At 46.1% G+C, this 23,545-nt stretch overlaps 1 protein-coding gene and 2 long non-coding RNA genes across 4 annotated transcripts in view; 1 reads left to right on the top strand and 2 right to left on the bottom strand.

Moving 5' to 3' along the window:
• Nucleotides 1-10,863, top strand: part of IGF2BP2 (insulin like growth factor 2 mRNA binding protein 2) — a 157,823-nt gene extending 146,960 nt beyond the window's left edge. For both annotated transcript variants that reach the window (XM_030329468.2, XM_030329470.1), the window contains 5 exons: nucleotides 793-909; nucleotides 4,254-4,328; nucleotides 5,703-5,834; nucleotides 7,471-7,584; nucleotides 9,208-10,863. In XM_030329468.2, coding sequence (XP_030185328.1) covers nucleotides 793-909; nucleotides 4,254-4,328; nucleotides 5,703-5,834; nucleotides 7,471-7,584; nucleotides 9,208-9,354 — 585 coding nt within the window. In that variant the 3' untranslated portion in view covers nucleotides 9,355-10,863. The remainder of the gene's footprint in view (nucleotides 1-792; nucleotides 910-4,253; nucleotides 4,329-5,702; nucleotides 5,835-7,470; nucleotides 7,585-9,207) is intronic.
• Nucleotides 87-4,803, bottom strand: LOC115523425. Its single transcript, XR_003971724.1, has 2 exons — nucleotides 1,954-4,803; nucleotides 87-1,836 (listed from the first exon to the last, which is right to left on the bottom strand). It is a non-coding gene; the product is annotated as an uncharacterized LOC115523425 (long non-coding RNA).
• Nucleotides 5,272-7,477, bottom strand: LOC115523427. Its single transcript, XR_003971725.1, has 2 exons — nucleotides 6,141-7,477; nucleotides 5,272-5,726 (listed from the first exon to the last, which is right to left on the bottom strand). It is a non-coding gene; the product is annotated as an uncharacterized LOC115523427 (long non-coding RNA).
• Nucleotides 10,864-23,545: the final 12,682 nt, after the last annotated feature.

The following is a 23,545-nucleotide window of genomic DNA, read 5'->3' as shown; positions in this document are numbered from 1 at the left end:
ATAGGCTGTGGTGGACTGACCAGTGAACGTCCTGGCGTGAGTGCTGGGTCCTGTGTGTCCAGGGCTTCTTGTGAGTGACACCAAACTACCCCAACAGTCAGCACTCCTGCCAATGCTTACAAATCCACAGGTGGCAGGAAACAGGTACATACGAATGATCAAGAGATAAAATTAGGAGATAGTATTTAGCAAAGAAGAGCGTTTCTAAAGGTCTTTGAACAAATGGGGTCGTGTCATTCCCACAGACCCCTATGGGGACGACCCCTGGTCTCTCTGGGCTGTCACCATGTGGCATGGTCACGGCAGGTTTACTTACCTTCTTTCGAACCTGATGTCACTCTGGTGAAGATCCCACCAGTCATGGCTACAAGGTGTGCAGAGTTGTTTCCTGTTCTTCTAACAAAGTGCCTCAGGACCCTGTCCTCAGGCCAGGTATATTTAATAACAGTATTGATTTCTTGGATAAAGACACAGGAGCGAGCAGTACCTATCACATTTGCATATGACAGAAAGCCTGTGAACAGACAGCTTTCTGAATCCAGCAAATTCAGAGCTGCTCAAGAGGAGTTCCCATTTCGATTGTCATGTAGTGCTCCCTGTGCCCAGGTTTGTTCCTTAGGCCTCACACCTGCAGCAACTAGGCCGCAGGAGCATCCCATGCACCATTTTGACCATTTCCTTGGGTATTAGGGCTCCCACAGCACACGGCTCGTCGTAGATGCTAGGTACCTGCTGAGTGCCTGATGGAACAACCCAGTGGGAATGATGTCTTGTCTTGTGCTGCCCTTCCAGTACCCTGAGCAGGAGATTGTGAATCTCTTCATCCCGACCCAGGCTGTAGGTGCCATCATTGGGAAGAAGGGGGCGCACATTAAACAGCTGGCTCGATTCGCTGGGGCCTCCATCAAGGTAAAGCTGCTCTCCACAGCCACCTGTTTCCCGCCTTCTTCCATCACCACCTTCCCACCCCATGTGCCTTGTTCCTTCTGCTAGTCCTGAGCAACGCTGACTCTTTCTGGGGACAGACTCCCACAGGATCTGGCAAATTGGCCCCCAAGATTAATCCTATCTGCTCTCATCTTTACCTCTCTCATTCCTTTCTTGCTCAACTAACAACTGAATTAGAAAAATTTCTAGTAACAGACAAGCCAACCCAGTCCTGTTTGGGCTACCATAGTCTTCTTCTTAAGAAGATAAAGCAAAAAAAAAAAAAAGAAGGAAGGAAAAAAGGAAGGGAGGAAGGGAGGGAGGGAGGAAAGAAAAAGGCTGAGGGTTTTTTCCCCAACCTAAGGGAGCGCACTTCAGCAGAGCATCATTTTCACTTCGCTGTTATCAGTGCTTTGACGCTTTAATTAGTCTCTCTGCTTCACAAATTCTCAAGAAAGTAGTTTGGATGAAAAACTCTTTGGAAAGTGATAAAAGTGTAGGTAAACAAAAGCTGGTATCACAGCCGGACAGGCAGTCCTGGGACTGCACAGAGTGGCTCAGGAAGGAAGGCCCCTTGATTTATGGAAATGGTGGTGAGTGTAGTTACAGACCCACATCCTGCCCCTTCGAGCGCCATGTGAAGAAGCGCCCGAGAAGCTGAAAGGGAAGGATTATTCGACCCTGGTCCTGCTCCAAGCCCAGCTATCGGCTCTGACTCACAGGCAGAATGCTGAGCACGTCCCAAGCCTCATGAAACTCTTTTGAAAACAGAGTTTCCGTTGTTACGTAAAATAATTTGCTACCATGGGACAACCCGGAATTCCGAGCGAGAAGTCTCATGACTTGGAGAGAAAGAATGCTTGCGCTTTCTCCACAAGAAGAGCTGGAATTTCTCCCACAGCAAGTGTGCTGGAGAAGAAGCAAAAACAAAACATTCTGAGTAGTACAGCACAAGAATTGCAGCGAGACCATCAAAGAGTATTATTTGGGCAAATCATTTCCCGTCTCAGGCCTCAGCTCTGTTACCTGCCAAGTGCAGAGTCTAGGCGGGAGCCCTGAGGTGCGGGCGGACTGCAGCGCAGCACACGGGGGGGCCATGGCTTCTAACAGGCTTGTTGCAGCTAAGACCCCAGCCCACATGCCGGCAGCCGTGGCAGGACAGGTACAGCGTGGAGGACCACTGGGCCGGCTGCCCCCAAGGGCCTTTCCCTGTGTCCAGTCATGTGGCCTGAGATACCGTGCAAGAGACAGAAGGAGATGATTTCAACTCAAAGGGGCTCAAGGGATTATGACATGAAATCCTCTCTTTTTCCCTGGGAAAAGTGGGACTTAGAGAGGCCCAGGGACCAGGCCAAGGCACACAAGTGGCAGGACCGGCCCTGACCTCATCGGTTGTGCTGCCCTGTAGTGTGCTGAGCACCACTGGGACTGGCCGGAGCACTTGCTTCCCACTTACTGTTGCCCGTGAGGAACAGGGCCCAGAGGGTTTCACTGAGTGTTGAAGGTCACGAAGGTAAAGAATACAAGAGCCGACATTTGACCAGGTGATCTGATCTCTGGTCCAGTGTTTTTTCCACCTCAGCAACCTGAGTGCTATACCAGAGTCACTCCCAGCTGGCCTTCGGGAAACTAAGAGAGAGGGCAATCCCTTGGGCTCCACCCCACGGCGTCCCCACCATCCTTCTATGTCCCAGCAAGGTTGAGCAGGGGTGTATCACCTGACTCATGGCCTCTGATGGGCAGACACAGCAGGGCAGGACCAGGGGAACAGAACGGGCTCTGCAGGCTGGCAGTACCCCATCATCCTTTATGCTGCACACAACATCCTGCTTCTCCAGCCGCAGCCTTCTTTCCCGATCCCTGCCTGTCTCCATAGCAGTAAAGGAGAGAAAACCACAGAAGCCAAGTATTGGTGAGAGAAGCTTTCTACTTTTAAAAATCAGACCTGGCTTTGTTATTTTCAACAGGACTGAAAGCATTTTCTCTAAAGCAAAATGGATAATCTCACTCTAAAGAACCCTCCATTCCTGCTTTGCCTGTCTTCAGAGACCACAGCTACAGGCACAGGGAGATGCTCCCAGGGCAGGGAGAGAGCTGTACACTTATATGTGGGGGTTGAGTGCTGGCAGGGGCTGGGTTGAGGTGAGGTCGGGAAGATAACACCCCAAGATGCCTTGGTTACAGACAACAGCTGGGCTCCCGTCACTCTCCCTGCAGAGCATCCGCAGGCTTCCGAATGCCACACAAATCTCCTGAGCCTTACTCCCGCCCCTGCTCACCCTGGGATCTCGGCAGTCACCTCCCCTCCGGGTCCTGTTTGTTTCAGTGATAAAACAGGGTTCTCCTTCCTGGTGCTCTCGAGGGAGTTTGCCGGTGGAATGTCATTCCAAAGCTGCAGGAGCACAGGAGTAGCTCTTGGACTGCTGGTCTTAGCTGGTGAATGTCAGACAGTTGTACTAACCTCAAGCTTGACTCATTCCTAAATGGTGTACCCTTAGCTCATTTTAAACTAACTTTAGTTTTGCTACACTGTTTTCATTTTCAAAGCTACCTTAATGATTTTCAGAATAAGGCAGGGTATGCAGAAAAGAATATAAAATGAGTCTAACGACAACAACAACAAAAATCATGCTTGCTTGGTCTGTCATTGAGTTGTGTTACAAGAGAACTCAGAATCACAAATAGAGCAGATAGACTCACAAATAGAAGGCAGCATTGAGCTTGCCAGATTTCACCTCCAAATTTCACAGATGAGGACATGGAGGCCGGGGAGGGGAGGGATTTGCAGAGCAGACACTGGGACCAGGGTGACCTCATCCTTGCTCTGGTGCTGTCACACTTGGTTCCTGTGCCGTGGAGGAGCAGGTCCTGGCCACTCATGCTCTAGCTCAACTCTCCCTTGCAGCCAGTTGCCTCTGTGAGCTGAGAACTAGAACCAGGGGCACCTTTCCTGCAAGTTGGCTCCACAGTAGTGCCTCTGTGGACTTAGCCCTTACCCCCTCGGGGCCCTGGGTGGGCTAGCTGAGCCTACACCTCCTTCTTCCTCCTAGAGCTCTTGACTCCCTTGGCTCGGTAAAAGGAGGCCAGTCATTGCAGGTGCTCGGGGCAGGGACGGGCAGGAACTCCTTGCACTGTTTCCAAGTCTGCCTGGATGGTCAAAGACCCAAATTTGATACTGGGCACTATGGTGGTATCTTCCTAAGACCCAGAGTGAAAGCAGCAGTTGCAAAGGCAGAAACCACATCATAATCCCTTGCTAGTATGAGAGAGGGGACTGGGGACCACAGCCCGGCAGCAGCATTTTCCTCTTGCCTTGTAAACTGCAGATTGCCCCGGCGGAAGGCCCAGATGTCAGCGAAAGAATGGTCATCATCACCGGCCCACCTGAAGCCCAGTTCAAGGTCAGTGCCAGGGGCCACCTCAGCCCTGCAGTAGCTAAGGGCCTTTAGCAGGTGGCGGCCATCTCAGAGGCATGTTCAAGACTGCTTTGCGAGGCCCAGCCTCGATTTTTCTTCCTGCTGCTGCTCACTAGTCTCAGACTCATGCTGTCTTGCCTACCTCCAGGTTGTTCCCTGGAGCTCTGCTTCCTGGAGCACTCCTTCCCTTCTCTCATGGAAATGTAGAGTGTCAGTGCCTAGTTCAAATGACACTCCTCTGGGCTATCTCTGACCCCTGAGCCACAGTTTTGAGGATAAGTGTCTCAGACTCCTTTAGTATTTTATACCCTTCAAGCTGTGGGGGCATAACCATGGGGTGTAAGGGGAAAGAGCAGTAGCTTGTTGGGAGTTTGGTCGGATGCATTTTGTTTTTGCCCTTTTTTCTCCCCTGGGAAAATTATAAATTGAGTTTTCTAAAAGAAACATATTTATAAAAGTATAGTCCTTATCATTAAAAATACTGAAAATTTGAGAAAACATTAACACATGTGAAAACATTTAAGAAGAATAGCCCTTCAGCTCATGAGTGGATAAATAAAATGTGATCTATGCACTCAGTAGGAAATTAGCCATAAAAAGCAAAATTCTGATGCATGCTACAGCATGGATAAACCTAGAAAACACTGCATGAAGTGAAAGAAGACAGACACAAAAGGCCGCATATTATGAGAGTCCCTTTATATGAAATGTCCAGCAAAGGTAAATCCAGAGACAGAAAGTAGGGGCTGGGGAAGGGACGAATGGGGACTGCCTGCTAGGTATGGAGTTTTGCTCCGGGGGACTGGGATGGAGATGTCCTGAATAGTGGTACTGGCTGCTTAATGTAGTGAATACACAGAAAACTCCTGGACTGTATACTTCAAAATGATGAGTTTTAGGCTGTAAGAATTATATCTCAATTGTTAAAGTTTTTTTGTCTTAAACCGTAATGTCTCAGCTTCCCTGGCTGGAGTTAAGACATCAGAAAGCATCCCCAGTCACCACCTACCTCGCCTCCATCCTTTTGTAACCCGGGGTCTAAAAATACCATGATGGGAGGAAGAGTCCCCTGGACAGGTTCGTTCAGCCAGGTGTTCGTAGGTGCTGTGGATAAGGGAACTAAGACCTAGTTCTGCCCCATCACCCCCACCCCCGGCCCCACACCAAGCTTCCAAGAGGCAGCGGTCAGGTACGTTCCTTGAGTGTGGCAGGAACAGCCAGGTCTCTGAAGGAGGGAAGCAGGGTACACAGCTCCCCCGTGGTGGCCCCAGTGAATTCGGGGCTGGGGGTGTGCAGGCCTGGGCTCCCCGACCGGTTCTGGCAGCAGCACGGCGAAGCGGTCACGCCTTGCTCTCTCAGGCCCAGGGGCGGATCTTTGGGAAACTGAAGGAAGAAAACTTCTTTAACCCCAAAGAAGAGGTGAAGCTGGAAGCGCACATCAGAGTGCCCTCTTCTACAGCTGGCCGGGTGATCGGCAAGGGCGGCAAAACCGTAAGTTTGCTCTGAGCTGGCTTCATCTCTTGGGCCCATTCCCTGCCCCAGCCTGACCCGATTTCCTTGAGACCCCCACTGGCTCTGGAAGGACATTCTTCCAGAGCCGAGGGCCCCGAATCTGTGGTACTGGGCCAGGCCACCAAAAACACCAGGGTTCTGTGCCTAGAAATAGGACATCTCAGCTACATGCTGGGAAGTGAAGGTCCTCCCTGAAGAGGAGGAGGCTGCCTCCTGGCCCCTTTAAACCCACACAGAACAGCAGGAAAACACTAGGGAATAGAGCTCCACCCAGTGTATACCTACTTAGCAGACTGTCATCTTCTCTAAATTCACATTCAGAGGCCTTCAGGGTCTGGTGTCCTACACTCTCCCCTCACTTTTCAAACTTTCCATCCTGCAGATTCTGTCTTCTGGCTCTTTCCCAAACCTGCCCACCTGTTACAAGGGAGCTAGGTTAGCAACCGCGTGGTGGGTAAAAAAGGAAATACTTTAAAACAAAAAACAAAAAGCAATGAAGGTTTTCAACGTGAAGGTGGCAGCAACACAAAGTAATTTGAAAAGTGTCAGAGGATCGATTCTGAAGCCTGTAGGAATGAGCAGATAGTTCTGTCAGACACAGAAGTGATCTAGAACGTGACTTACGTGGTGGGCATATGACCCCGAGAGCCCATGCACACTAGCAAGGTGACAGTGTTGAGTGGCAGGAATTTGAGGGATCTCTAGAGTTGTATGTGTGTGCACGTGCACACACCTGCTATTTTCTTTACACAGAAATTCTTACTAAGGACTCAAAGCCAAGTTCTACATACAGTGAGTCACCTTTATACAAAAGAAGAAAGTTGAATGGTTTGTGGATTACTCCCCACATCCAGGAATGTGACCAGTATCAGAGGGCACACACCAGCTCCAGGCCGCTTGGGATACCCTAGGCAAGAGAGAGCAAATGGCCCATGGGGGATTAGACTCCTGAGCCCTTTGATCTCCTATTTGGTCGTTTTAGAACCTGTCAGTGAATTCTGTTCATCAAGCCAACACTGCCCCCCAGAGACTGTGAGCTGTCCACCGGGCCTTGCAGACCCCACCTGTGTGTTCAGCACCCTGCCAGGGCCTGGGGCAGTGTTGGCTTGTTGAGGCTGGTGAGGAGGAGCACCGGAGTGCAGGAGGTGGGCTGCAGGTGAGGGAGAGCGGCACGGGCTGGCCACTTCCCGCAGGTGACCGGCACGGCACTGGAGTGGCAGGGAGAAAAGGTAACAATCCAGCGGCTGAAGCAGCGTAAGTAGGACTCGGAGGCAGGGATGAAAATGAAGAGCAGGCATCAGAGCAAGGTCTGATTAGAAAGGAAAGTTTACTTTGGTGATTTTCCTTCCTTGGTGCTGGGAGAGCCTGGGTCACTGCGAGCATGTGCAGGAACCACACCGCGGAGACTCCAGAATAAGAATTCAGCCCCAAAAGGAGCTCCAGGCAGTCGGAGGCTGGACCCTCCCTGGGCCTCCCATTGATCCCATGTGATCAGGGACTGGGAAGCCCCCGGACATGTTCTAGACTGAAGGAAAGGAGAATAGCCTCTAGCTGCCTTGCCCTCCAGCACGCCCCTCTCCCGCTGCCTCCTGACCCCGCTTTTCTCCCTTCACAGGTGAACGAACTGCAGAACTTAACCAGTGCAGAAGTCATCGTGCCTCGTGACCAAACGCCGGATGAAAATGAGGAAGTGATCGTCAGAATTATCGGGCACTTCTTTGCTAGCCAGGTACCTGTGCTGTGAGGGTCTGGTCTCTCGTGCCAGTCTCTTTTCAGTTCTGAGCTACTGGTGGCCTGTTGGGTTGGCCGTGCCCTGCACCCACACCCCACGACAGATGGAACCTCTACCTGGCTCTACAGGGCAGGGGAAATTGTTCCACACCTTCTCAGCCCTGCTCTCCCCCAGGCCTTCTAGGGGAGCTTGAGGAAGAGGCTAGCACTTTGAAGTCAAGCCAAGCACATCTCAAGCCCCCTGAAATGCTAAAGCATAAGGTCTCCCCTTCCTCTGCCGTCTCCTCAGGCCTCAGTCACCACGTTCCCCTGGTGGGAACTACATACCAGGCAAGGACCCTGCCTCAGGGTGCCCCAGTCAGGCTTTGAGGTGCCAGAATTCTCTGTTAAGAGTTAAACATGCTCATTGCTGGAGACCTTCATTTCTCTGCTGTCCTTCTCCATCTCACCATGACATGCCCCGTCAGAGCACAGGGCCACTTCTGTTTCATTCAGAAGGACCAGTGGACTCGGCATCATGTACTCCTGGTTATTTTTGACGCCTTTATATACATACATTATATACATAACATACATTTATTTATTGAGAGAGAGAGAGAATCCAGGTGTGGTGGGGGGGGGGGGAGGGGCAGAGAGACGGAATCCCAAGCAGGCTCCACACCACTGGCGCAGAGCCCAACAAAGGGCTTGAACCCATGAACCAAGAGATCATGACCTGAGCTGAAAGTAGAGTCGGATGCTTAATAGACTGAGCCACCCAGGGCGCCCTCTTTTCGATGCTTTTGTTGTTTGGGTATGGGGATAGAGCAGTCCCAGTCCTTGCCCTAAACCAGTGAGGGCGGTCAAAGCTTACACTGAAGCCTGGTCTGAGCGCTCCACTTGCTCTCCAAAGCCATGCCAGTGGGACCTGTGTGGGCAAGGCACTTGCACACTAGCTGCTCTCACCCGTGCCCCTTCCTCCAGCCAGAGCCCCGGCCCACACCTCCCTCTTCTGCCGGTCGTGTCCCAGCTCCTCAGGTGCCCTTGGGAATGTGTGTTAACTGCCAGGTCTCACAGGCGTGCAGCCTCAGGGTTCTCCCTGCACTGGAGTACTAGGGTGGGGTGAGGGGTCAGGTTTGGGCTCATGTGTTTTCTCTAGTGCAGGATAGAGTGTCTGGGCCAGTTTCTCACTTCTTCCTCGTCCCATTTCTTGTCCATCTTTCCCAGCATCACACTCATGTTCTTCCTAGTGACTCCAGAAAGGTGGGGGTGGGGGGAGGGAAGGGTTAAAGCTGCCATGTGTATAGTGGGAGGGGGATTGCTGTCTGACCTCCATGAGGCCCCCTCCTCACTGTTCCCTGGCTCTGCTTGGCTTATCTGTCCAGCCACTTGGAAGCTTCTGGCTCCCATCTCCTTATTCCACAACCAGTTTGCCTTGAAGTAGGGGTGGGGGGAACCCTGCCACTTTAGGCAGAAAAAGCCCCCGGAGTGAGGGCCTCAGCGGGTAGACAACAGTTTTTCTGAGCTTCCCACTTCCTTTCCCCAAGTCCCAACCCCACCCTCCCACCCCCCGACCCCCACTGCTTGTCCTCAGAACCGGGTTCCTTTTCTCTCCCCTGTCCCTTCCTCTCCCTTGCTGCAGACTGGCACAGCGCAAGATCAGGGAAATTGTACAACAGGTGAAGCAGCAGGAGCAGAATATCTCAGGGAGTCGCCTCACAGCGCAGCAAGTGAGGCTCCCACAGGCACCAGCAAAACAACGGATGAATGTAGCCCTTCCAACACCTGACGAAGAATGAGACCAAACCCAGCCAGCCAGCTCGGGAGCAAACCAAAGACCATCCTGAGGAATGAGAAGAGTCTGCGGAGGCACCGGGGACTCTGCAGAGGCCCTGAGAATCCCAGGGGCAGGAGGATGGTGGGAGGTCAGACCGGGTCCCTGCCCGGCCTCCTGCCTCCCCCAGGGCCTCTGCAGGCTTCCCAGCCATCCACTGCACCATCCACTCGGATCTCTCCTTACCTCCTACAACGCTATCCCTTTTAGTTGAAACTAACATAGGTGAACGTGTTCAAAGCAAAGCAAAATTACACACCCTTTTCTTTTTGTGGAAATTGTCTCTGTACATGTGTGTACATATTAGAAGGGAAAAGATGTTAAGATATGTGGCCTGTGGGTTACACAGGGTGCCTGCAGCGTTAATATATTTTAGAAATAATATATCAATAACTCAACTAACTCCAAGTTTTAATCAATTATTAATTTTTTTTTTCTTTTTAAAGAGAAAGCAGGCTTTTCTAGACTTTAAAGAATCAAGTCGTTCCTTTGGGAGGTCTAATGGTTTAGTAAGGAGCTTCGAGACCACCCACACAAATTCACCCGAGGGGAATCTCGGAAGGACACTCCAGCAGTTCTGGACACCTGTGTATGTCAACAGAAGGGATTACCGTCTCTCTGAAGAGGAAACTCTGTCTCTCTTCATCCCTGTCTAGCTCACACAACCATTTCTCTTGCTTCACAGGTTTTAAACTGGTTTTTTGCATACTGCTATATAATTCTCTGTCTCTCTCTGTTATCTCTCCCCTACCTTCTCTCCCTCCCCTTCTTTTCCATCCCCATTCTTTTAATTCCCTCATCCCTCTTTCTCAATTCCCAGGTATCTACGCCACCCCCCCCCCCATGGCAAAGCAGTGCTCTGAGTATCACATCACACAAAAGGAACAAAAGCGAAACACACAAACCAGCCTCAACTTACAACTTGGTTACTCAAAAGAACAAGAGTCAATGTACTTGTCCTAGCATTTTGGAAGAAGAAAACAGGAACCATCAAACCAACCAACCAAACAAAGAAAAATTCCACAAAGAAAGAATGTATTTTTGTCTTTTTACATTTTGGTGTATAAGCCATCAATATTCAGCGAAATGATTTCTTTCTTTAAAAAAAAAAAAAAAAAAAATGGAGGAAAATAGCAATTTACACGAGGTCGTTGGCCCAGGGCGTTAAATTTACAGATTTTTTTAAACGAGAAAAACACACAAAAAAAAGCTACCTCAGGTGTTTTTTACCTCAGCACCTTGCTCTTGTGTTTCCCTTAGAGATTTTGTAAAACTGATAGTTGGAGCATTTTTTTATTTTTTTAATAAAAATGAGTTGGAAAAAAAATAAGATCTCAACTGCCAGCCTGGAGAAGGTGACAGTCCAAGTGTGCAACAGCTGTTCTGAATTGTCTTCCGCTAGCCAAGAACCTATATGGCCTTCTTTTGGACAAACCTTGAAAATGTTTATTAAAAAACAAAAAACAAAAAAAAAAGATGACAAGAAAAACAGAGAGAGAAAATATTGGAGATGTCCTGAATTTCAATAGGGTACGCGCCATTAGGGCTTTTTGCGCTAAAGGATGAACATGTACTGGTTTATGTGAACAAGCCATTTTACCACCAGACTGCAATGCCAGTTTCCTCTACTGCAAACAGTGTTCTGTGACAAAAACAAAAAACAAAAACAAACAAACAAAAAAAAATGAAATATATCCAGCTAACAAGATCCTGGTGTCTTGGTCTCTTATTTTACTAAGCATTGCCTGTCCCGAAGTGTCAGCAGAATTCCAGCTCTGAAGGACTTAGGGGAATGGGCAGCCATACTGAGGAGGCAGGCTTCTCCAGGGCACTTTCTGGAAGAAGCTAAACTAAGTCAGTGGTGCTTAAAGTGTGGCCCCCAACTGGCAACATCAGTATCACCTGGGAACTTGCTGGAAATGCAGATTCTTGGGGTCCACCTTGAATCAGGAATTCGGAGGGGCCCCTCGGTCTGCTTCAGCAAGCCCTCTGGGTGATTCCTGTGTATGCTAGAGGTTGACAGCCATGGAACTGGAGGGACGGACTGGCTGCGTGTCAAGGTAGGTAAGGCCAGCCCCTAGCTTTAGGGAACTGTAAACCTGGCCAGCACGGAGTTGATTTTATGTGGGGGAGTGCAAGAGCATAAAATGGCTGACAATTCAAGGGAAGAGGTAGTCATCCCTCCCCAGAAGCCTAAATTGTAAGTATTCCAGGAGATCAGACAGGCAGGGGGTAACGATGGATTGGAGGGCAGGGGGTGCGCTGTACTGGACACATGAACGTGTTGTGAAAAGGTTGGAGGGGAACGGCCCTGCTCCGTTTATGAGCCTTCGTTCCTAGACCTGTGGCGTCTACTAGAAATGGATGCTAGCAGTCCAAGCAATCTTAGGAATTGCGGTGAAAACTTGACTGCCAGTGGGGGTCAGTCAGGCTTTTGGGGGTGATCAGGGCACAGCAAGGACAGGTGGAGGGGAGCTGATGGGACTGCAGAATAGCCACGTCCCCCTTGCAAACAAACTTCGAGGGCTCTCGAATCACTTAAAATTTGTTCCTCACTGATGTCCTGTCCCCATTCCTCACTGTCTCAGAATTCCAATTTCTGTGATGCTGTTGTACTTTTAAAGTTTCCTGGCACAACCGATGCAGCTGATCCCCTCCCTGCTATGGCTGCACGCATACAGGCAGGAACAGACTGTTCCATTCCTGTGGCTCCACCATCCCTCCTCCTCCATTCGGACTCCAGCCCATTGCCCTCTCAGAGGGAGAATCAACCACAGGTTGACAGTGTGAGAGAAGCCACAGGGTTATTTCTGAAAGCTGTGCCCTGGGTTGAGGGGTCTTTCTTAGATGAACAGAGAAACAGCACATTTAAAGGGCTTTAATATAGGCCCACGGGCCTGGTAACCATTCCATCAAGATGAGAAATCAGGGTGAGAGAAGACACAGGAACCTCCAAAATGCACTCTTAGCTCTACTTCTCTGGTTGCATTCCTTGGCCTTTAAAATTGCAGGTGGCACAATCTGAGTTTTAACTCTAGTTCCTAAACTGCCCATTTGCACAGTCATCCCCGAACACGTGAGAGAAAGACAGGGAAAGGAGTCCTGAGGTGATGCCTGTCCTGCCCCGGTGCAAAGCACCCGAAGTTGTCCTGGGTTACAGAAATGAAGGGGAGGTCACATGGAGAAGCAGAAGACGGGAAGGAGACAGCTGGCCTGAAGCAGGAAACGTTCTCCCCCCACAACCCATTTTCTGAGAACCCCAGTGCTGGATGAAATGCTGTCCCACCTTCCTGTAAATACAGCTTTGCGGGTATGTACTGGACCCTAATGAAGTAAATGCTCGCCAAATGGGCGTGAGCTCAGACTGTTGCAAACTTTGTATCCATTTCTTTGAATCCCAGACTTCCTGTCTTGACAAGATGTCCTGACATCCCAGAAAGTCCTAATTGCATGATTTTATGCAAAATAAAGGACAGTTGTTAAATGGAGACTTAGTCCAATAACAGAGGGGTTTCTTCATTAGCCTGCACTCGAAAAGCGCTCCTCCCACTCCATTGCCTTGAATCGAACCTCTTTAAAACCCATGAACCCATAGTGGTTTTGAAGGTACTAGCATCTCCCTAGACTGGGGAGTAGCCTTGAACATCACTTCTGCCCTGGTTACATTTCCTCTAATTAGGCTTCTAGGGGTTCTTGTTTCCTCCAGATGGAGCTCTGGAAAAGGATGACAGAGATTGGTTGCAAATTAGCAGAGGGGTCCGGCATGGAGGGGGAGCTTAAAAACAGGAAAAGAAGAACCCAAAGAAAAGTTTGGAGGAGTTTGACAAAGAAGCAAAGGAAGTGATTAGCCTAGGACAGAAGGAAGGCATCCTGACAAGACAAGAGGTGAGGAGGGGAGAAACACGGACTTCTAAGGGAATAACCTGGTACCAAGTGAGGATGTGAGCGACTCAGTGACTCAGCAGACTGGTGGGATGAGGACGCGAAGAGTATTGAAAAAGAATTGGGCCTCATCTTATTCCTACACCTCTGGGGAAAGATGCGGGCAACAGGCGGTGGGCCCAGGCTAGCAATTAATGAAAGAAGCCCACCGTGTATATTTTGAGAGACTAGCCTAGCCTGGTGTACGCGCATCCAGATGTCTGTCTTAAAGCCTCCGGAGGTTTCTTTGGTCTGCTAAGCACACGCGCCTAGTAATACTATTAGCATATCCCCCAGTCAGTTGTCACTGCTGCCTTTATTTCCTTCTTCTACATTCCCCTTAAGGTGCTGCTGAATCGGAATTTAAAACTTTCCCCATATGCAGGTTAATTTTCTATTCTAGCTCACATCAGCCACAGAGTCACTGTCTTTCTAGAAGCCGGGATTGCTCTTAATAACTCTTCCTCTCTCAGAAACAGCAGGCAAGAGCAGGATACCTCGTAGAACAAAATTATTTTCTACCTTGATCTCAGTACCCTCTGTAGGTCTTTGTAAAAGCAGTGATTCAGTGATACATCCCCAGGCACTTGGTTTGTTTCCATTTTAGGGCACTGCCTCTCATCTCAGATACAGCTGACCATAAGTGAAGAATATATTCATTTGTCCCCATAACCTCTAGTGAGCAAACTATGAATGAAAAACTAAACAGTCTGATCCCTATCAGTTTTATCTGTAATTTCAACAGTTTCCGATATGAAAGATTCAGTGACTTCTATGACTCATGAATGTCCCTGCTTCTCCCATAGTTACGAAACTGCCTCCAGTCACCCTCTGTGAAGTCAGTAAAACCTATCCTTTAACCCTGGATTCACAGAACAGTAGTCATGGCAAAGGACCTTAGAGATCACTCAGTCCTCTTGACTAATGTAGAACATGAGTCATAGAAATCCTCAAATCTCTCTAATAGCTGAAGGCACCATGGGGGGAGGGGGCGGCAGGCAGGTCTGCCCTCGCTCGGCCCCTCACAGCTCTCCCTTCCATGATCAGAAATCTCTCCCAGCGACCACCCACACACAGTGCCTGCTCTGCCTTCCTGAAAACAACCTTCCTACTGTCCTGCAGACAACTGCCTGGTCCTCCCTTCTCCCAGCTCCTCCAGGCCTCATCTCTAGGACTTGCTTTCTCTCAGCTCTTCAACACCATCTTGTGGAGAAATACAACCGGCCCCTGCATCATCCACCTTCAAGTGCCACAGAACTGGTGGTAGGCATGGAGGCCTTGCTCAAGAAACAGCAAGAGGCTGTGGAGGGAGCGGGACAGGGCAGAGCTCAGCGTCACCAAGGGCTGTCCTGAAGCAGGGGGACTGGGACTCTCCTACCATAGCTCCCTTTACTGGGGTCTCACTGCTTCATCAGAGAAAGCTCCGGCCCAGAAATTTTCTCCCTGCTTGCCTGTACTCTAGCGTATAACCTTGGAGACCTGTCTCCTTATATATAAAATAAAAGTTTAGGGGCACCTGGGTGGCTCAGTTGGTTAAGTATCCAACTCTTGGTTTCAGCTCAGAGGTCATGATCTTATGGTTCATGGGTTGAACCCTGTGTTGGGCTCTGTGCTGCCAGTGTGGACCCTGCTTCAGATTCTCTCTCTCTCTCTCTCTCTCTCTCTCTCTCCTGCTCTCTGTCCCTCACCCTCTTACAACACACACTCTCTCTCCGTCTCTCAAAATAAATAAACTTTAAAAGTTTAAGCATAACAAAGTCCTTCCAAGTAAAAAATGGCTTCTGGTGGGGCGCCTGGGTGCCTGAGTTGGTCAAGCATCCAACTTCGGCCCAGGTCATGATCTCACCGTGAGTTTGAGCTCTGCATCAGGCTTGGCTAACAGTTCAGAGCCTGGAGCCTGCTTCGGATTCGGTGTCTCCCTCTCTCTCTCTGCTCCTCCCCATCACACTCTGTCTCTCTTTCTCTCTCTCAAAAATAAACATTAAAAAAAAAAAAAAAAAAGCCTTCTGGTTACCAGCCATCAATGTTTCTCTCATGGCTTCTTGTTAATATCGAACAAGATGATCGGGTGCCTGGGTGGCTCAATCGGTTAAATATCAAAATAATGAAAAGAGCACCAAAAACGAAACCAACTAAACAAAAGCAAAGGGAAACTGACATATTAGAAGCTCTACAGAACTATAGTGGTTCCGTATAGCTTATACGTACAACCTTCAATGCATGCCATGGTCTGGTTGTTCATGGAACCACTTTCGTAAAAGATAGAAAACAATGCATACCTGCCATCTCCAGGATGTACCCACCCACTTCCCACTTCCCGTGGGGCAGAATGCAGATGTGGAGGGTGAGAGCAGGGATGGAGTAGGAAAGGCCACCTTAAAATGCAAAGTGGCAGCCAAGTGTGAGGAAAGCTCTTGACATTATGATGCCTGCTACATCAGACTGGAGGGCTTAGGCTCAAATCGGTACCTGAGAGAGAAAACTGGTTTTAAGCCACTGCTATTTTATGATCTTTGTTACAGCAACAAAGCAGTATCTTTATACAACCAGACAAAGAGATTTGGACCTAGATAGATTCTGGCATATATTTTTGGATAGTACTAAAATTCTAATAGGATACAGACCCCAAAAGAATGATTTACAAAACAAATAACAAGCAAAAATCAAGCTAGTTTCAGCTCTCTCTGCTAAACTACAGAGTGCCAGAAAGCACGTTTTGAGAAGAAAAAGGGCCGTGACTCGAGAATTTGAATACCCAGTCATCTTTCAAGTGTGAAAACTTCAAAAAAGTTCTGTTTGCAGGGGTTCAGATAATATTCCTATGTCTTTAAAAATATGTGAAAAGGTTTCCAACTAAAGAGCCAAATAAAACCCATGTTTAAAAAAGACTAAAAGCATCGAAACCATTAAACTAGAAATGCTTAAATTGTTGCAAATCTACAATTATAACTAAGTTTAAAACAATTCAGTATCAACATTACCCTTGAAGAGGCAAGCAAAATACAGTAATAATAAAATCCCAAAACTTACGTTAACAAAGACCAAAAATGTATGAAATATGTATATGGGGAAAGGGTGTGGGGGGGGGGAGGAGAGTCAAAGTGTCATAAACAGGACAAAATTGATAATTGTGACAGGGTGCTGGCTGCAGAATCAAAATCCATGGTTTCCTCTTCGTAGGCACCCAACCCCACTGTCTCCTAGTCGCCCTTCCCTGGCAGACCGTGTGAACACATGACTGAGCACGAGATCCGGGCCACTGCTACCCTGGCCCATTGAAAACTACCTCCACGACCTCCCCCCATGGGCTCTCTGCTGGCTGCCAGACCTTAAGGATTGCAATAAGGGGGTTGGCAACCCTTTTCTGTAATAGTAAATATCTGAGGCTTTGTAGATAAGACTACGAGGGTGACACACACGATGCTACCTATCCCTGAAAAGGGAAATTTGGCAAATTACATATGCTAGGTATTTGACCCAGCAATTCCACTTCTAGGAATCTATCCCAAAGAGAGGTCAGCGAAAACAGAAAGTGACATGCACAAGGCACCTGCACTGCAGCATTATTTGTACAAAAAAAAAGATTGATAGCCTAAACATCCATCATGAGGGGACTGGTAATGAGGCACAGCCTCCTGAAACAATGGATTATTATGAAGCTATAAAAAAACTGAAGAATGAGGGTAACTTATTTGTAAAATAAATTGAAGTTTTTGAAAAATCAAGCATGTGGTTATTTTTTAATGTTTTATTGGTTTTGAGAGAGAGTGAGAGACCGTGCTAGCAGGGGAAGGGCAGAGAGAGGTGGGGGAGAGAGAATCCCAAGCAGGATCTGTGCTGTCAGCGCAGAGCCTGCTGTGGGGCTCAAACTCATGGGAACTGTGAGCCAAAATCAGAACTGGACGCTTAACCACTCCAAGCATAAGTATTTTTAACATGGTATTTTTACTAGTGTAAAAAAGGAAAGGAATTATGAATGCATATATGTCTAGCTATATTTTCAAAAAAACAAAGATTAAGAGATGACAGGTTATCTAAAGGCACCTGGGTGGCTCAGTCAATTAAGCATCTGACTCTTGATCTCAGCTCAGATCTTGATCTCAGGGTCATGAGTTCAAGCCCCATGTTGGGCTCTGTGCTGGGCATGAGGCCTACTTAAAAGAAAGCTTACGAGTTACCTCGACAAGGAAAGTGAACGGGGTGAAGCAAGTAAACTGTGAATGTATCTTACATAGTTTTGCTCTTGGACTGTTTGTTTTACATAATTAAAAAAGCAAAAAGCAATCTCTCAACACCAAGAACGAATTAATCCAACTGTGTATCAAGTTGATGGCATAATTACTGGAAGAAAAAAGTAAGTGATTTTAAGAGGGTATTTTCACTGTGAATCTCTAGTGAGACATGGCCTAAAAATAAAAGAATTGCAAAGAAATCTTAAGCTGTATTTAGTGGCCTAGTTAGTTGTTATGCTGGTATTGATATTTTGAAATTATTTAAGTATACTACGGGGTAAAACAATTATGTTGATGTTGTTAGCAACCAATATTTTCAAGATTACAATATAAAATCAAGAAAAATCTGATACTCTTACCTTGGAATTGGAAATCAGTAGAACATTTTTTCCCTTTGAAGAAAAAGTAAAGGCCTAGAAACACAAGTTAACCCAGTAGTAATCAGCATTAATAGTGCCCAAATTCTGGTCTCTAACATTTCTCACTAAAATCCTTCAATAAATGGCCAGTTCCAGGTCTGGAGCAGGAGATGTGTAAGATGAGCCTTTATCATACCAGTTAAGCAAGAAAGCCATCACAATCAGGCTTGTGGGATTCTATCACAAGGACACGGAAACCTAAAATAAGGCAATTTGAACATCAAAGAGTAATAATGAGTCAAAACATACATTCTTTCCTGTATGAAATGCATCTCAGGGTAACCAAATAGTTAATAAGTGTCTTTTACAGAAGAATTCAAGAATTCAGTGAACACAGAGGCAATGATAGAATTTGAAAAGTACTGTTTTGGGCCTCTTCAAGAAATAATGGGTCGTCAATTAAATTTAAAACCAAGACGAGAAAGACGGATAGGAACCCTTACAGCCTGACCTCACAGCTCACAACCTTAGCACCGCTAAGCACCAGACATTTTGTGCCACAAGATTCAGTACAACAGGACACTGATGAAGTGTCCTTATCCAATTCAACCCGAATCCAATCAGGCCTCTAGATTAAACTTAACCAGTTTATATGAAATACTAGTGCTTGGAGGAAATTGTCAAACACCACCAAGGAGCTATAAGCCGAATCTGGAATGTGGGATCTTCCACAGGAAAACCCAGTTTCTGTAATAAGTAATAGTACAAGGAGGGAGACTATTGTTGAATAAGAGTCTCAAGAGCTATCATAATCAAAGACGATGTATACATCTTATCTGGAACCTTCATTAGATTTCTGATACCACTGTAACTACCACAAATTTATTCTCTCACAGTTCTGGGGCCAGAAGTCCAAAAGCTAGGTGTCAGCGGGGCATTGTTCTGTGGAAGGCTCTTCCAGCTTTGGTGGCTCCAGGCTTCCTTGGCTTGTGGTAGCATCACCTCAGTCTCTAGAGGCTTCTGTAGTCTTATTGCCTCTTTTTTTTTCCTTAAACTCCAAAAACAGGTTTACAAAGTAGAAACTAACAGCCTATCCAGACCACCATTATTAACACTTGGTATCTTTTTCCAGATTTTGTTTTAGAGATGTGTAAACAACTTTTTCCCACAAAAGTGGGCGTAAAATATAAACACTGCCTAGGCCCATTTAATACCTCCTCTTCTTCTGTCTCAAAACTCAGTCTCTTGGGGCGCCTGGGTAGTTTAATTGGTTAAGCATCTGACTTCGGCTCAGGTCATGATCTCTTGTGAGTTTGAGCCCCGCGTCAGGCTCTTTGCTGACAGCTCGGAGCCTGGAGCCTGCTTCAGATTCTGTGTCTCCCTCTCTCTGCCCCTCCCTGCTTGTGTTCTCTCTCTCAAAAATAAACATTCAAAAATCAAAAAACAAAAAACTCAATCTCTTATAAGCCCTCTGATTGCACTTAGGACCCATCCAGATAATCCAAGATAAATTCCTTTTCTCAAGTCTTTAACTTAGTCATCTTTTGCCACAGAAGGTAATATTCACAGGTTCCAAGGATTAGGATATGGGCCTATCATTTGGGGGAACACCATTCAGCCCACTGTATATCCTCATTAGAAGAACATAATAAAACATTTGTTAAAGGATCAGGAAAATTTGAATATGAACTGAGCATTAGATGGTATTAGCAAATCCTTATTTTGTTAGATGTGAAAATGACACAGTTTTTTGTTTTTGTTTTTTTTTTAATTATTAGGGAGACATCCTTAAGTGGTTAGGTACAATGAGATGTTAGGGTTTTGCTTTAAAATACTCCAGACTCTTCCCTCCCCTATGAAAAAGTAAATCAAGATTAGTCATATTTTAAGAATTGCTGAAAAAGGGGTGATGACTGTGTAGGTCTTAGGATTCCGGTAGTAAAAAGTTTTTTTGTAAAGTAGTTGGAAAAAACGTAAAATTGTCCACTAAAATTAGACAGGAAATGTCTCAGAATGAACTTATCCAGAAGATCTACACATGAAAAATATTACAAGACTTAAATCAGTGGAGGGGCAACTGGGTGACTCAGTCCGTTAAGCCTTTGGTTCTTGATTTCAGCTCAGGTCATGATCTCATGGTTTGTGGGATCGAGCCCTATTTTGGGCTCTGTGCTGACAATGTGAAGCCTGCTTGCAATTCTCTCTCTCTCCCTCTCTCTCCGCCCCTGCCCTGCTCGCTCTTTCAAAATAAACTTAAAAAAAAAAAAAAATCAGTGGAGACACAGATCATCATCTTGTGCAAGCAGAAATAAGTCAAAACACCAACAGGTGCCTTTTTAAATTTTTTTTTTCAACCTTTTTATTTATTTTTGGGACAGAGACAGAGCATGAACGGGGGAGGGGCAGAGAGAGAGGGAGACACAGAATCGGAAACAGGCTCCAGGCTCTGAGCCATCAGCCCAGAGCCTGACGCGGGGCTCGAACTCACGGACCGCGAGATCGTGACCTGGCTGAAGTCGGACGCTTAACCGACTGTGCCACCCAGGCGCCCCAACAGGTGCCTTTTTAAAATACACCTAACCTTAACTCCAAAATTTTAATTAGGAATTTCTCCTAAGAGAATAACCCACACATGGTGCTAGATGGTGCAACAATACTGGATAAAGTAAATTATGTTATAGCCATATTCTAGAACTCTATGCAGCAACTAAATGATGTCAGTATTTATTGACCTGAAAATATGTTCAAGATAAATTAAGTAGAAAAGGGGTTACATAGCCATATAGAGTATGATTCCATTATTTGTTAATAAAATATACGTGTGAACATGTACAACTCACACCCTTATTTACAACATATCAGAAGGGGAAATATACCAAAGGCCAGGATATATACCAAAATGTTAATATTCAGTTATTAACTCTGAATGGTGAGTTTGCAGAATTCTTATTCTTTACCTTTTATCAGCATTTCATTTTTCTACTATGAACACCTATTACTGATACAATTAAAGAAAAATAAAAGTGTGGCTACAGACTTTATGATCACCATATGCGCAGAATTCTTATTCTTTACCTTTTATCAGCATTTCATTTTTCTACTATGAACACCTATTACTGATACAATTAAAGAAAAATAAAAGTGTGGCTACAGACTTTATGATCACCATATGCGCAGAATTCTTATTCTTTACCTTTTATCAGCATTTCATTTTCTACTATGAACACCTATTACTGATACAATTAAAGAAAAATAAAAGTGTGGCTACAGACTTTATGATCACCATATGCCCTAAAGAGGCAGTGGGAGGTGGGGGAGACAGTGCTTCCCTTGCCAATGTATTGTTGAAAGTTCTAAGAACTTTATATTACTTCTCCTGGCACTTTCCAAAATGTGTTCCATAGAACAGTTCCACAGGTGTCACACAAAGAAGGGTTCAATGTCCAAGTTTTCAGAAATGTGAGGTTAAGACATTAATCTGTTGTTTGCTAGGCATTCCAGGAGGAAAAGACATGGGTCACACACATTCTTTGGGCCACAGAACCTCTTCTTTTACATCCTACATAGTAGTAATAGGACTTGTATTTAACATATTTTAGGAAATGCCAACGTACAAACCCGAAGAAAAAGGACTACTTACATACTTACATCGAGAATCTAAAAGCTTCTGGCCCATTTTTCCTAGCCTTAGATTGATTCATCTCAAAATAGTCCCAAACTTGTCATATTTTTGTGGTCTCAAGCTTTATAGTTTTAAATATAATTTGCATCCTGCCGTCAGGTGACTTAGAGCCATGTTTTTTAAACTGGATTCCTACCAGGTGTTGAGAAATCAGCTTGGTGGTCACAAACTACACTTTTTTAAAAACTGAAATAAAACTCAAGAGTTTAGTAAGGGTAATGTCTTTGTGAAACTTTTGTGTCCACATATAATCACATAAAATAAATATATATAATCACATAAATATATATATATAATCACATAAATATATATAATCACATAAATATATATATAATCACATACACACACACACACACACACACACACACACACACACACGTGTGTACTGGTCACAATAAAAAATGCCAAAAAAATTTTTGCCTTAAAAAAAATTGAAAACCACTGAATTAAAGACATGAATTTATTGGTAAATAAGTTAAAATCAACACCTACTGATTTGATAAATACCTATTCATCTATTGGTAAATAGATAAAATCAATACCTATTTCAATACACCCAAACATTTCCTTGTATATGTTAGGTGAATTAAAAGAAAAAGAAGTTATCAAAGCAGTATAGCCAGCTAGATCCCAGACTTACAAACAAGTACCAAAAGTGTGTTTGAATATTAGGTGCTTAGAGTTTTTCCTCAAAGTAACTAGAGATCAGGTTTCCAATTAGTTCACAAAAGCCAATTTAAACTATGTAGCTTAACTATAGTACTAAGGTTATCACAGACTTAAATTTATCTTATTTATTTGTATCTGAGGTTCAATAGATCTCTAAGGACACATTCTCTTACACCCACACCACGGTCCCAGCACCCAACAACTCCTTACAGTGCAGGCAAACATCCACCACTCGACGTGCACTCCCCAAGTTGTGCTTAGGATTTCAGGAGAGGAAAGGATCAGAAGTTCTGACAGTCTTAGGCAACTGAGGTAGACTATGGGGGTCTCCAGAACATCTTCCAAATGCCCCAGCTCCGTGTCCCTCCCACCACATCCCAGCTCTGGTATAAGCTCAAACATGAAAGACGCTTACCAATGGTTTTTGTGTGTGTTTTTCCCATCTTTACGAATCTTTAGGAGAGACTGCCTACTAAAAATGAACGGTGGTCCACTCTACCTTTTTTTCAGATCCCCAAACTACTGCAGTTAAAAAAATATACATCTCACTGGCTTTATGTTGATAATTTGCTACCGGTAAGATCAGCTGTTGATTTTATCACCTGACTGCTTTTCTCATAAGCTGTCTAGATATAAAAATTCTATTACCAACAAGTTTCTCTGCACCAAGAGAGACAGGTTAGTGCCTAGAGAAGCACGGCCTGTGGGATCTCCTATTAAATCCAGGAACTCAGGGTAAACTAGAATGCTATTCTCTAGCTTAACGCTCCGCTCTTACTGATCTCATGATGTCCTGGGAGGTTATTAAGAGCCATCCTGAAGAGTACACATCAGTGGAAAGCTCAGTGAAAGCTGTTCGAAGAAGCCCCTGGGATACTCGTGTAACACGACTGCGTCACTCACCGGGACAGAATACAAACCGCCACTCCTCACAGGATGTACCCAACACAGAACGGATCTTAACAAAGGTGCTCAATTCTCAGGTGAAACCTAAGACAGCCGAGCGGGCACCAGGTTTTTAGTATAAGGCTGACCCAGTCAATCTCTCGGCTTTTTGGCTGTGTCAGCCGCCTGATCCCAAGACTCACCGGTACAGCTCCAGCAGCCTCAGGAAAGGGCTCTGTGCAGCCTAAGCTTGAGGCACGAGCAGCTCACTCTTTTCATCACCATCGGAGCACACGGCCTCTGATGTGCCTGTCAAGTAGGCACATCAAGTTCAGTGCAGCCCCAGGTCCCATACCAAGACTTCCCCTCAAGGGAAACCGGACCCTGCCTCCGCCACC

The sequence above is a fragment of the Lynx canadensis genome, chromosome C2 (genome assembly GCF_007474595.2).
Source record: "Lynx canadensis isolate LIC74 chromosome C2, mLynCan4.pri.v2, whole genome shotgun sequence".
Lineage (NCBI taxonomy): Eukaryota > Metazoa > Chordata > Mammalia > Carnivora > Felidae > Lynx > Lynx canadensis.
The sequence above is the reverse complement of the archived record's forward strand: the minus strand, read 5'-3'. Positions and strand labels throughout refer to the sequence as shown.